The 14,874-nt window shown below is 42.0% G+C and overlaps 1 protein-coding gene across 2 annotated transcripts in view; it reads left to right on the top strand.

Annotated features, from left to right (window-relative positions):
- The window catches only part of LOC144684562 (microtubule-associated tumor suppressor 1 homolog), a 213,847-nt gene that overhangs the window by 116,361 nt on the left and 82,612 nt on the right, over positions 1–14,874 (top strand). For both annotated transcript variants that reach the window (XM_078548503.1, XM_078548511.1), the window contains exon 7: positions 13,875–14,116. In XM_078548503.1, coding sequence (XP_078404629.1) covers positions 13,875–14,116 — 242 coding nt within the window. The remainder of the gene's footprint in view (positions 1–13,874; positions 14,117–14,874) is intronic.

Below are 14,874 nucleotides of genomic sequence, written 5' to 3'. Positions count from 1 at the left end.
GATCCGTGGGTATGGAGGGGTTTTCTTATGAGGAGGGGTTGAGTAGGTTGGGCCTGTACTCATTGGAGTTTAGAAGAAAGAGAGGCGACCTTATTGAAACATATAAGATTCTTCGGGGACTTGACAGGGTGGACGCTGAGAAGTTGTTACCCCTTGTGGGGGAGTCTAGGACCAGAGGGCATAATCTGAGTAAGGGGTCGCCCACTAAAGAGAGATGAGGAGGAAGTTCTTCTTTGAGGGTAGTCAATCTGTGAAATTCTTGACTGCAGAGGGCTGGAGAGGTTGAGTCGTTAAGTATATTCAAGGCTGAGATAGACAGATTTAATTGGTAAGCAAATCAAGGGCTATGGGGAAAAAGCAGTAAAGTGGAGTTGAGGTTTATCAGATCAGCCATGATCTCATTGAATGGCGGAGCAGACTCAATGGGCCGAATAGCCTACTTCTCCTATATCTTATTGGCAGCCAATTTGTGCACAAATAGCAATGTGTTGCCAGCTTTTAATTCCAGATTTAATTGAAGTTAAATTCCCCAGCTGATTTGGGATTTAAACCCCTGTCTCCAGGTCATTAGCTGGGTCTCTGTTACAGTACAGTAACAACCACAGCTGTGGCTCAGTTCATAGCACCCTCGCCTTTGAATCAGAGGGTTGTGGGTTCATGTCCCACTCCCGGAAACCAAGAACTGTGATTGTACTCGAAAGAGTTGCAATCTGTGACTGTTGATAACTCGAAAGAGTTTCAAGACACAGTTGGATGGAACAAAAGATGAACAACCACGCTACTGCACACCAGTGCAGTACTAGTTGCATATCATCGCTCAACCATAAAAAACCTGATCGTTTATTCACGACTGTTAATGGGGACCTTGTTCTCCACAAATTGGCTGGTAAATTTGCCAACTTAATCCAGGTGTGAGCTCCCCTGGACATCCCCCCCGCCCCCCACCCTGCCCCGGGGTTGGTGGGGGGGGAATGAAACTGAATTATAGTGCAGGATCACAATGGGAAAAGTTGAAGAAAAACGTTGACATTTTTTGTGGCCATGGGTGAAATTTGAATGGCACCCTTCTTAACACTGCAGACTAAGCTGAATGACAGTGACCTTTGACGGCACCAGAGTTTCAAAAGAGAACATTGTACAATGGAAATAAATGACTTTAAATTTGCCTTGTTAATTAATTTCAGATTGTATGACTAATGCATAAGGTCCGTGAGCTCCTCTAATCCGATGGTCTAGTCAAATAACTCCTCAAAGGAAAATGGAAATTCTTTGCTCACCACATTGAAAACACTTTGTCTTTCTGGAAAATGTTGCCAAGATTTCAGTTCATTTTCTGTTAGAACTTCAATAAAATTCAAAATATTCTTAATCTTTAATGTCCATTTAATGTATTTTCCTTCCTACAGGAAGATGGTTAAAAATATAAATTGGCAGTAGTGGGCGACGTAATTAACTATGAGAATGGAATGTGCACCCTCCAGTTTGCTATGTGCTAAATCCATAGTTACCCAGTGATTGCAGCAGAAACGAACTCATTTCAATTGTTTCAACATGTCAATTTAAACTTTATAGTTGCAAGTAGCTATTTTTGCTGCAACAAATTGTCTGAAGATACCACTTCTTGTTTAAACCCGTAAACATTTGAGCAGCATGAGTCACATTCAATTATGCATACTCTATATTTTTGAAATAGTTATTACTAACTATGAGCTATTGTGGATCGCACAGAACACAAAAGTAGACACATTTTCAATGTTTTGGAATATTTCCCAAAGCTCAAATTGAGACTGGGTGTGGGGCTGAATTTCAGATTCTCAGCAGGAAACCTGTTTATAGAACAATAAGCTTGCTAAGGAGCTAGAATTCTCTTGGGGAATGCAAGAAATCTCTCAAAAAATTTACTTCTAATCCAGAAAGTTGTACTCCAATTTAATGAAGTATTTAAATTTAAGAAACTAATCTTAGTAATGTACAACATTTTCACTGCCAATTTGAGCATGGAATCTTTTTGTTTTAAACCCATAAACAGAGATTGTTTTCTTACCTCTATTAGTCCCCACCCCCACCATGTTTGTTGTAACAGATTAAGCATGAAACATCAGTGCAATTTAGGGGCTGGCTTGTTGCTTTATGAATCAGTAGGAAGTAGGTAGCTGCCTGCTCGATCTTTGACTGTCACAATTGTGAAGGAAAGCTCTACCAAATGGATGTATCCTCCTCTGCTCTAATTTTTCAAATTTAAAGCATTTTCGATTTGTAGTTGTAATTAGTTTGATTCCTGTGAAATAACATGTTTTTCCTGGTTTAATGATGCTGATGGAATCTATGTTGCGCAGTACGTGATTTTAGATGAGCATGATTTCTTCCTTCAGTCTGCCATTATTATCTTGAAGAAATGTTATGGGGTTTGCGATTCTCCCTAACCAGAATCCATGTGCAACTGACTGCAAAAGGATTGCTCCAAAATCTTCAATTTCGATCTGTGTACAGCACGAAGGCAGTTGTTTTTCAAACAGGTTTGTCACAAAGCTGAAATGGGAAGGAGAATGCCTTAACTGTAGCCTGTGAATGTATGAATGTACTGTATATCCTGCACAAATATTTTCATCAGAGTAAATGAATGATGGGTCACATAACAATTTTTGACAATTTTTTGCTTCACAAACTTCGGTTGTGTCCAGGATTTTGTAATACAGTTTGGTTGGAAAACAGTACAAGTCTTAACCTTAAAGGTAAGTCTTAACTTAACCTTACCTTAAAGGTGAGTCTTAACTTAACCCAATAGTCCTAAACTGGAAGTATTTTACATTTTGGCAATTTAAAAAGTTGATCATTGTAACTGGAAACTGCTTTGTGAATGGAATAATTGCTACATAATGTTATGTTTTATTAACCACATTCTCTAATGGCTAGCAGCATCTGCAGGGAGATATCTAAACATTGTTAGAAACATTATTTGTCTACAGATGTGAAAGCAATTCCCTAGTTGTATTCCAAAGAGCTAAATATTGCTGGCAAAGTACTAGTACATAGCTCTGTAATGAGAGAAGACCAGTTATATTATGTTTTTTTAAGATAAATTCAGTTTAGGTTTTTCTGAAGTAGATAATGTAAGTTTTTAATTTTGGTGCAAAAAATGTACAATTGTGATCACTTCAATGAGTGATGTATTGTTGGGCTTGTTGAATCACCTGTGTACTTTTTGAATTGTTTACAGTAAGCCTCCATCCCCCTTGTTTCTTGCAGAAGCACTTGAGTAGCATTTGTAATTACTGACAGTGTGGCAACCATTGTGACCTGTTTAGTCAGTAAAGTTGTGTAATTCAGTGAACAGATGTTTTCATCTTTGGCATCAGGTGCCCAGGGTTGCTGTTTGTACTCCATAACCGCAACAAATTCATTACATCTCTAAATGAGCTGGCTCAGGGTGGCACAGTGAAGCACGTTGAAGAATTGCAATATGCTACAATGTGGCATTCAGTTTAATTTTTTTTAAACTGATCAGCCAGAGTAGGTCTTTAGTTGTACTGTTTCCATCTTGAGCCCACTGGAGCAATGGTTACAATCATAAACAGTCAAACTCTGTACTCCATGGAATTAGGCATCACCTGTGGATTTGCAGCACTGTAAACAATTCTGACAGTGGCAACAGTGCTACTCAAAACAAAATTTATATAGATAATGGATAACATCAATTAGTGGCCATGGCATTACATTAGTCATGTCATAAATTCCATTTGAGGTATGTTGCTTCCTATCCTCCAACTGGGCATTCCATACCCATTTTAAAAGAAACGAGCAATCCAATTTTACAGGTAAAGGCATGATGCAACCTGGACCATTGAATGAAAGTTTGTACCAACTGTTGCTTGTATATTTTGCCTCATTTTTGTCTGATTGGGGTATGTCTTTCATCAGAAAGTCACCTGAGATGCACTTGTGTATTTTTTTTTCAAACAACGCCATCAGAGACTTGAGGGCAAGTGGGGAATATCTGATGTGGGAAGTAAACTAACAATGTTACCCATGACAGGTTTCAGTTCAATCATGTGAAGCAGTGTTAAAAAGAAAATCTGACTTGTCTCTGGGCTGAATTAACAAAATTATTTGGTTCTTAGGAAACAGTTTAAAAGTCAGATTTTCTTTTAACACTCTTTCACACGAAACGTCTAATGTGCTACCTTGTTAACTGCCATACCCTTTGTCAAAAGGTTGTGAATCAAAGCTCCACCTAGTCTTGATATTCACTATACACTGAATATTGTGGCAGCGTTGTTTGAAGTGCCCTCCTTTCAGTTGAGATGTTAAACTGCAGGGTAGAGTGAACAGATTTTCAGAAGTCAAAACTGGAACACATTGAAAAGCCTTGTAAAGGTGGGGCTCTGAGATGCACATGCAGGGCAACCAAAAGGATGCTGGGGCAGGGGCAGCTCAAGGTAGGAGATAAGGTTTTTTAAAATTCCTTCACTGGATGTGGGCTTCGCTGGCTGGGCCAGCATTTATTGCCTATTCCTAGTTGCCTTTGAGAAGGTGGTGGTGAACTACCTTCTTGAACTGCTGCAGTTCATGTGGTGTAGGTACACCGCGCAGTGCTGTTAGGAAGGGAGTTCCAGGAATTTGACCCAACGACAGCGAAGGAACGGCGATATATTTCCAAGTCAGGATGGTGAGTGACTTGGGGAGCTTTCAGGTGGTGGTGTTGCCATCTGTCTGCTGCCCTTGTCCTACTAGATGGTAGTGGTTGTGTGTTTGGAAGGTGCTGTCTAAGAGCCTTGGTGAATTCCTACAGTGCATCTTGTAGATGGTACACACTGCTGCTACTGTGTGGTGGTGGAGGGAGTGAATGTTTGTAGATGTGCCAATCAAGCGGGCTACTTTGTCCTGGATGGTCTCAAGCTTCTTGTGTTGTGGGAGCTGCACTCATCCAGGCAAGTGGGAAGTATTCCATCACACTCCTGACTTGTGCCTTGTAGATGGACAGGCATTGGGGAGTCAGAAGGGGAGTTCGTCATCACAGGATTCCTAGCCTCTGACCTCTTATAACCATAGTATTTGTATGGCTAGCCCAGTTCAGTTTCCGGTCAGTGGTAACCCCCAGGATGTGGTTAGGGGATTCAGTTATGGTAATGCCATTGAATGTCAAGGGGCGATGGTTAGAGTCTCTCTAATTGGAGATGGTCATTGCCTGGCACCTGTGTGGCGCAAATGTTACTTGCCACTTGTCAGCCCAAGCCTGGATATTGTCCAGGTCCTGCTGCATTTGGACATCACAATCATAGAATCTCACAGTGCAGAAGAGGCCCTTCAGCCTCTCGAGTCTGCACCGACACATGAGAAACACCTGACCTACCTACCTAATCCCATTTACCAGCACTTGGCCCATAGCCTTGAATGTTATGACGTGCCCAGATACTTTTTTACTTTTAAACGATGTGAGGCAACCCGTCTCCTCCACCCTCTCAGGCAGCACATTCCAGACCATCACCACCCTCTGGGTAAAAACGTTTTTCCTCACATCCACCCCTGCCCCACCTCCCCCCCCAAAAAACCTCCTGCCTCTCACCTTGAACTTATGTCCCCCTGTGACTGACACTAAGGGGAACAGTTGCTCCCTATCCATCCTGTCCATGCCCCTCATAATCTTGTGCACCTCAATCAGGTCGCCCCTCAGTCTTATCTGCTCCAACGAGAACAACCCAAGTCTATCCAACCTCTATTCATAACTTAAATGTTTCATCCCAGGCAACATCCTGGTGAATCTCCTCTGCACCCCCTCCAGTGCAATCACATCCTTACTATAATGTGGCAACCAGAACTGCACACAGTACTCCAGCTGTTGTCACCTGGAGACTGATTCCCTCCTCGCTCCCAGGTGGTCATGGGTTAATTTATAGGAGGCTGTGTGGGTAAGTTACCCCATGACCAACTATAAATTACTCCCAGTGACTCCAGTGCTTCCCCTGCTGCTGCCCTCCATGGAATCCTTGATTTGGCCAATTATGCCATTCTGACAGGAATAGCCAACCAGGGCAATGCAAAGCTGTCCCATTTGAGGACCAGACCATTTTGGGGTAAAATAATTTGGCTCCTGTGCCGGCTCTGGGTGCCAGTGGGAAGGATTTCTGTGCATGCAGGAATGTCTCGGCCCAGCTGCGTAATGGTTGGTGAGTGGGTGGCATTCCAATTTGCAGTGTGCAGTGGAGAGGGTTTTTTGGTACTATTTGTCTGTTGTAGTTCAGGTGTGTTATGAACACTGCATGGTATATGGAAGTGGAAGGACTGTGTGCATTCTTCCCAAGCAGTACAAGTTGACTTTTTTAAGAGCCATCCTTTTTTTGCACCATCCTACAATTTTACAGCACGAGTCATTCAGCCCATCATGCCACCGCCAACTCCTCCTCCTTTTGTATGGCTGGGTATAGAGCAAGAACTATAGGTTTACATCAAAGTGGTCAAGCCAGGATATTACATCAAGAATGTAGGTGTGTATGGCTGTAATACCTCTTTTGTATTTGAGTTGGGCATTGAGTTGTTGTTCCATGGTCTGTTCTGGGTGACCACAGTCTCACACAGACGTTTTTAATTTTCCATTTCGATGTCGGATATTTGCATCTGCCATAGTTTGTACAGATATGGTTTGGGGATGCCCATGAGGTTTGTGGGAGGTTGAATTGAGGACCTTCTGTATCAGGTCCTTCACAAGCTGTTTGTTCATGATTTTTGGAGGACCATTCATTTTGCCAAGCTCCTTCAGGGTTGAAACCTCATTGCCTGAGGTTGTGTGCATGGGTCCAAAAGTGCTTGAGTGACTTCGAGAGGAGGTGAGGGATATTGGTGAGGTACTGGTGGATGGGGAGGCATTTGATTCCTTGATTTACTGAGCTTGCAGTTCCTTGAAAGCTAAGCAATTAGTCTCATTCCCCAAGAGTCTTGCATTTGTTTTTCCATGTAAAGTTAGGGAGAGGTGGTGACAGTGATATAGTTACTTGACTGGTAATCCAAAGATCCAGGTAATGCTCTGGGGACCCAGGTCCGAATCTCCCAACCACAGATGGTGTAATTTGAATTCAATAAAAATCAGGAATTAAATGTCTAATGATGACCATGAAAATATTGTCGATTCTTGTAAAAACCCATCTGTTTCACTACTGCCCTTTTTAGTAAAGGAAATCTCCTCCTGTCCTCGCCTGACCTGGCCTACATGTGATTCCAGATCCGCAGTAATGTGGTTGACTCTTAAATTCCCTCTGAAATGGCCTAGCAAGCCAATCAGTTGTACCAAACCATTAAAGTCAATAAAATGTAATGAAAGCAGATACACCACCTGGCATTGACCTAGGCACCAGAAATGGCCTTGTCAACCCTGCAAAGTCCTCCTTACAAACATCTGGGGGCTTGTGCAAAAATTGGGAAAGCTTTCCCACGGGCTAGTCAAGCAACAGCCTGACAGTCATACTCTCGGAATCGTACCTTACAAATCATGTCCCAGACACCAGCATCACCATCCCTGGGTATGTCCAGTCCCACCAGCAGGACAGACCCAGCAGAGGTGACGGCACAGTGGTATACAGTCGGGAGTCCCTACTGTAGACTCCAGCCCCCATCAAGTCTCATGGCATCAGGTCAAACCTGGACAAGGAAACTTCCTGCTGATTACTATGTGCTGCCCCACGCCCTCATCTGATAAATCAGTAATCCTCGATGTAAAAACCACTTGGAAGAAGCATTTGAGGGTGTTAAGGGTGCAGAATGTACTTTGGATGGGGGACATCCAATGTCCATCACCAAGAGTGGCTCGGTAGCACCACTACCGAGCGAGCTGGCTGAGTCCTAAAGGACATAGCTGCTAGACTGGGTCTGCAGGAGGTGGTGAGGGAAACAAGAGGGAAAAACATACTTAACCTCATCCTCACCAACCTGCCTGCTGCAGATGCATCTGTCCATGACTGTATCAGTAGCAGTGACCACCGTACAGTGCTTGTGGAGATCAAATCCCGCCTTCACTTTGAGGATGCCCTCCATTATGTTGTGTGGCACTATCACTTGTGCTAAATGGGATAGATTTTGAACAGATGTAGCAACTCCAGACTGGTCATCCATGAGGTGATGTGCATCATCAGCAGTAGAATTGTACTCCACAATTTGTAACCTCATGCCTTGCATATCCACACTCTGCCATTACCATCAAGCCAGGGAATCAGCCCTCGTTCAATGAAGAGTGCTGGAGGACATGTCAGAAGTTGCACCAGGCATACCTAAAAATGCAGTGTCAAACTGGTGAAACAATACAATACTTGCGTGCCAATTAGCATAAGTAGCAAGTGATGGACAGAGCTAAGCAATTCCACAACCAACAGATCAGATTTAAATTCTGCAGTCCTGTCAGATCCAGTTGTGCATGGTGATGCATAATTAAACAAGTCACTCGAGGAGGAGACTCGACAAATATCCGCATCCTCAATGATGGAGGAGCCCAGCACATCTGTGCAAAAGATGAGGCTGAAGCATTTGCGGCAATCTTCAGCCAGTAGTGCAAAGTGGATGGTCCATCTCTGCCTCCTCCAGAGGTGCCCAGCATCACAGATGCCAGTCTTCAGCCAATTTGATTCACTCCACGTGATATCAAGAAACAACTGAAGGCATTAGATACTGCAAAGGATATGGGCCCTGACAATATTCTGGCAACAGTACTGAAGACTTATGTTCCAGAACTTGCCATGCCCCTAGTCAATCTGCTCCAGAATAGCTACAACATTGCCATCTATCTGGCAATGTGGAAAATTGCCCAGGCATGTCCTGTACACACAAAGCAGGACAAATCCAACCATGTTGGACTAATTACATCAAAAACTTCTGACACTAAACCTTTAAATGAAAATAAAATGCTTCGAGAGCCCTAGTGCCGTGGCACTTGCATAGATGAGGACTCTGACCTTGTCTATCTTGTTTGCCTGGGACACCTTAATGATTCCTTCAATTACAAACAGCAGAGAGAATTCAATCTGCTGAAGTTTGGTTAGGCTACTAGATGAAAAACTAAAATATATTCTGAGAAAAGATGGATGGATGGTCTGTAGCTGTACTTTGTTTGGATTATTGGCATGTAACTTGGTACTCAATGCAAGATAAGGAACTTCAGTTATGTAAGTTGGCAGTGTTCTCCTTGGAGACGAGAAGGTTGAGAGGAGATTTGATAGAGGTATTCTAAATCATAAGGGGTCTGGACAGAACAGAGAAACCGTTCCCATTGGTGGAAGGATCAAGAACCTGAGGGCACAGATTTAAGGTTATTGGCAAAAGAAGCAATGGTGACATGAGGTGAAATTTTTTTATCTCTCAATGAGTAATTAGGATCTACAATGCACTACCTGAATATGGTGTAGAAAGGATCAATTGAGGCTTTCAAAAGAGAATTGAATCACTATCTGAAAAAATTTTTAAAATGCAGGGCAACAGGGGTGGTGGGGTGGGGTTGGAGGTGGTGCAGGTGGAGAGAAAGCTGGCACCAGGTGTATTACTTTTTCAGAGGGCCAGCACAGACATAATGGGTTGAATGGCTGTAACCTGTGATGTAACCATACTACGATTCTAGGTGTGAATTACTCACTGAATAGCTGTTTCTGCCCCACAGTAGGTAATGCACCTTAACGTGCTGTTAGCAGTGACCTATTTGAAGATAATGGTCATGGAATTAGTGCTATTTAAAGAATCAGGTGATTTTAAGTGGTAGGGACTTGATGCTTTGGGAAGGGTCGAGAACGATCAAGATAATTCCCACTTTGAGGACGAGGTATGAAATGCTAGTGACCAGATCTAAGGAGACTATCAGAAGATATGATGCAGACAGGGTGCAGAGAAGTTCAAGTAAGTAAACTATTTAACTTGGGGAAAAATTAGTAGCAAGCAAACAAGCAAAAAAATTCCAGTCTTGAGGTTGTAGCATAGAAAGTTTTACTCGACATCTAGCCTGAGTGAAAAGGGATCAACAAATGAGTTTTTTTGACGGTGAAATAGGTTTTTATTATCCATCCCCAGTTGCCTTTGCAGGTCATGGTGGGCCACCTTCTTAATCTCTGCAGTCCATCTGCTCTAAGTGCTACCACCACGCTCATGGGGAATTACAGGATTTTAACATGAAGGTACAATGTGCCCAAGTCAGGGTGATATGTGACTTGGAAGAGAAGTTAACAGGCGATTGTTCCTGCTGCCCATTTCTTAATAGGTGATGATGGTAACAGGATTGGGATGATGTTGAAGAAACTTTAGTGATTTGTTGTAGAGCATCCTAGAGATGGTATACACTGCAACTGTGTGGCTAATGGATGAGGTTCTAATGAAGTGAACTATTTACCCTGGAAAGCATTGAGCATTATGGATGTTTGAGCTGCACTTACCTAGGCATGTGAAGTTTTTGCTGGAAGTGTTCATGTTTATTTGCCAATGGATAATCAATTTTCTAATCTATGGCATAAATCACAAATCAACTGACTAAATCTAGTATAGTTACAATGCATGGTTTGTTCAGGGTGGGAAATGGGGGAAGAGGCTCGAGATGAATGGTTAAGTGCCTGAGAATTTATCCGTTCGAACTCTTTGCAAGAAGCACCTTGTTTAATTTTGTTACTTTGGTTGCATCTTAGTGTAAAATGGAGAGGTTCATGAAATCTAATTCTTGAAGTACTGAGCTACAGAATTTCCTGCTGAATATGGAGCCACTTCCATGAAATCTGATCTCTCAATTAACACAGGGAAAAAAGCATTGTCATACCTATTCCATTCACTAATAATTGCATAAAGCTTTTTAATCTAGTAATTCTAATTCTAATCAGGTACTTCTAGCATGTTGACATTGTTTTAAGGGATGCAAAGAATAGTGTTGCAAAAACTATAATACTCATGTAAACTTGTTGCTTATATTTCAGGGTTGTAAGTTTATTTGCCAAAGGTCTTACATCTTCAATTACTGCCCAACAGTGGGAAAACAAATTACTGAATAATGTGTAGGATGTAGACGTAGGACAACATTGGAGTATGGGGAAAGATCTAGGAACGTGTTAAAATAATGCAGTTAAAACAATTTTAATAAAACTGCAGACCAACTAGGTCTGAAATTAGTAAATGAATTAGGCACCAGCTTTTCCCATTAAGATCTGATAATTAAGACCTGAACAAAGATACCAGTTGAAGGGAGGGTTGAAAATGTGTCCTAAGTTACCTTGACACTCTAGTAATTATAATAATTGACATGCTGTCCATGTTTCCTTGTGTTGTAGGTAGTAAACAACACTGCGACGGGCATTTTGCTGAGCAATGACACTATTTGGACTATATTGAAATAATGCAGAGTTCAAGTCAGGAAGTCCTGCTTAAACTGTGCAGTGCTATCATGATACCAGATTGTGTACTGTTCATTTCTCATTGCTAAGACTCATGGCTCTTGAGCTTAATCTTTCAAATCCACCTTTTTTAAAAGCTTTCATAAATTCAAATTTAAGCACTCACTCAATCATCCCTCCTAACTCTCCCAGCTTTGTATTCCCCTGCTTTTCTTCTGCAACCACAGCTGCCCCGCTTAGACCATAATAAGACCATAAGACATAGGAGCAGAAATTAGGCCATTTGGCTCATCGAGTCTGCTCCGCCATTCAATCATGGCTGATAAGTTTCTCAACCCCATTCTCCCGCCTTCTCCCCATAACCTTTGATCCCCTTACCAATCAAGAACCTATCTATTTCGGGCTTAAATACACTCAATGACCTGGCCTCCACAGCCCTCTGTGGCAATGAATTCCATAGATTCACCACTCTCTGGCTAAAGAAGTTTCTCCTCATCTCTGTTCTAAAAGGTCTTCCCTTTACTCTGAGGCTGTGCCCTCGGGTCCTAGTCTCTCCATCTAATGGAAACATCTTCCCCACATCCACTCTATCCAGGCCTTTCAGTATTCTGTAAGTTTCAATCAGATCCCCCCTCATCCTTCTAAACCCCATCGAGTATGGACCCAGAGTCCTCAAACATTCCTCATATGTTAAGCCTTTAATTCCTAGGATCATTCTCGTGAACCTCTTCTGGACCCTCTCCAGGGCCAGAACATCCTTCCTGAGATACAGGGCCCAAAATTGCTCTCAATATTCTAAATGCGGTCCGACCAGAGCCTTATAAAGCCTCAGCAGCACATCCCTGCTTTTATATTCTAGTCCTCTCGAAATAAATGCCAACATTGCATTTGCCTTCCTAACTACCGACTCAACCTGCAAGTTAACCTTAAGAGAATCCTGGACTAGGACTCCCAAGTCCCTTTGCACTCCAGATTTCTGAATTCTCTCCCCATTTAGAAAATAGTCTATGCCTCTTCTTCCTACCAAAGTGCATGACCTCACACTTCCCCATGTTGTATTCCATCTGCCACTTCTTTGCCCATTCTCCTAACCTGTCCAAATCCTTCTGCAGCCTCCCCGCCTCCTCAATACAACCTGTCCCTCCAACTATCTTTGTATCATCTGCAGAATTAGCCAGAATGCCCTCAGTTCCTTCATCTAGATCATTAATGTATAAAGTGAAAAGTTGTGGTCCCAACACTGACCCCTGCGGAACTCCACTAGTCACCAGCTGCCATCCTGAGAAGGACCCCCTTATTCCCACTCTCTGCCTCCTGCCAGACAGCCAATCTTCTATCCATGCTAGTACCTTGCCTCTAACACCATGGGCTCTTATCTTACTGAGCAGCCTCCTGTGCGGCACCTTGTCAAAGGCCTTCTGGAAGTCCAAGTAGATAACATCCATTGGCTCTCCTTTGTCTAACCTACTCGTTACCTCCTCAAAGAATTCTAACAGATTTGTCAGGTATGACCTCCCCTTGATGAAACCATGCTGACTTTGCCCTATTTTACCATGCACTTCCAAGTATTTTGAAATCTCATCCTTAATAACGGGCTCTAAAATCTTACCAACGACCGAGGTCAGGCTAATTGGCCTGTAATTTATCATCTTTTGCCTCACTCCCTTCTTAAATAGGGGGGTTACATCAGTGATTTTCCAGTCCTCTGGGACCCTCCCTGACTCGAGTGATTCCTGAAAGATCACCACTAACACCTCTATTATCTCTTCAGCTATCTCCTTCAGAACTCTGGGGTGTTATCCATCTGGTACAGGTGCTTTCTCCTTAGCTTTTATGCTGTCCCTGACTTCCCTTGTCAGCCATGGTTGCCTCAGGCTTTCTCTCCCCCCACCAAAAAAAACAGCAGAACCTTAAGGAAGGCCCTACAAATGTTAGTGGCTGGTTATTTAAGGACAGCTTTTATTTCTCCTTGCTCATGATGCATTTTTTATTTCCACTTTAAAATTAACAGCATATTGCCTTGGTAAATGTTCTTATGAAAGATATACAGATATGTTACAATATGAAGCAGAATAGGATTCTACTCTCTGGATACATAAGGATACATTAAATGTTGATTTAATCTCTGGCCATGCTGTTGATCCATACATTCAATGTTAATTGCCCATCCCTAGTTGCCCAGAAGTGTTGGTGGACTGCCGTGAACTGCTGCAGTCTGTGATTATTCTTTGCAACTGTTTGAATCAAATAAGTGACATGCTTGGCCACTTTAGGACAATCATTTGTCTGGTCCCAATGCAACACAGTTAACGGCAGCAAGTTTCCTTCCATAAAAGGTAATGTTGAATTTTACCTTCATGTCTGAATTTGATAAACTTTTGCTAGTTCACACTGTTTACAGCTACAAGATCAGTCAGCAGAGCTAAATATTAAATAAACACCACTATTGCACTTTTGAAAAATGTAATCCTTAATTTGAGTAAATTTTTATTTTCTCTATGTAACATACATTTATAATGTCCATTTTATGTTTCATAGCTGACAGAACTTGCGTGAAGTCAAACTCTTTCATACACAAGCCAAGTTCCCAAACCACTCGTACATCAACTCGGGCTCCAGCAGATCTGCTTCCAGTTGTGAAGAAATCCCCTGGCTTATTTCACTACAAAGCTAAATGTGAGAAGCAGGTTGAATGGATTGCATTGTTGAAAGAACTATTGAAAACGAGTAACCAAAGATTTGAAGCTGTTGCAATTGTAGTTCAATATCTCCAAGCCCAGGTGAGAATTTGTTTCTCTGCTTGAGGTAGACTGCCTTGGCTTTTCCAACAGTTACAGTAAAATGGGGCAATCTGAAATTCATAAAATTGATTAACTTGTGATCTCTCTGCTAAATTAATAATGAATAATTGTTTTCAAAAATTCAGAAGAGTGCAACTCTTATTGTCAGAATTGGCTTAATTCTTAATGCACCCTACTTTAATAGGAAGTGATGGGTGAGCTAATGTTCTCCTGTAGAGGATTTAATGGTAAAATGTTGTATCTTTTTTGTTGTGTGATTCACTCTTTACATGCATAATTAGTTGGTTACTAGCTTGAGACATTTGAGGCTTCACACCATTAATACTCCTAAGGGTTAAAAACTAAGTAGAACTTTGTTTCTCAAAATGAAAATCCCTTTTGGAAGGGAGGTGAGGGTCTGGAAAATGAGATGGGTAATCAAGTATATTTCTATGGTAGCTGGCTGAATTTTTTTTTTGCAATAGCTTTGCAAAGGAATAACATTAGACCTGTGTATGGTTCACATTTCTGGTAAATGCATGACTTTGGAGTTTTGTCATGCTTACATTATCTTTCAGCTAAACCGTGTAGAATCTTGTAGGGAAGGTAAGTAGTGACATTGGCACATTTGGTTTGAAGTTGAATCTCGGACCTGCAGTGGAATAACTGGTGAGATGGTTTCCTGTTGCTCATTAAAATCACAAAAAAATATTTTTACTTCCGGTTGAAAGCAAGTTCTTGTGGAAAATGAAGAGACA

Source organism: Cetorhinus maximus, chromosome 1 (assembly GCF_964194155.1).
Source record: "Cetorhinus maximus chromosome 1, sCetMax3.hap1.1, whole genome shotgun sequence".
NCBI classification, from domain to species: Eukaryota; Metazoa; Chordata; class Chondrichthyes; order Lamniformes; family Cetorhinidae; genus Cetorhinus; species Cetorhinus maximus.
This window is presented reverse-complemented; position numbering and strand designations above follow the sequence as displayed.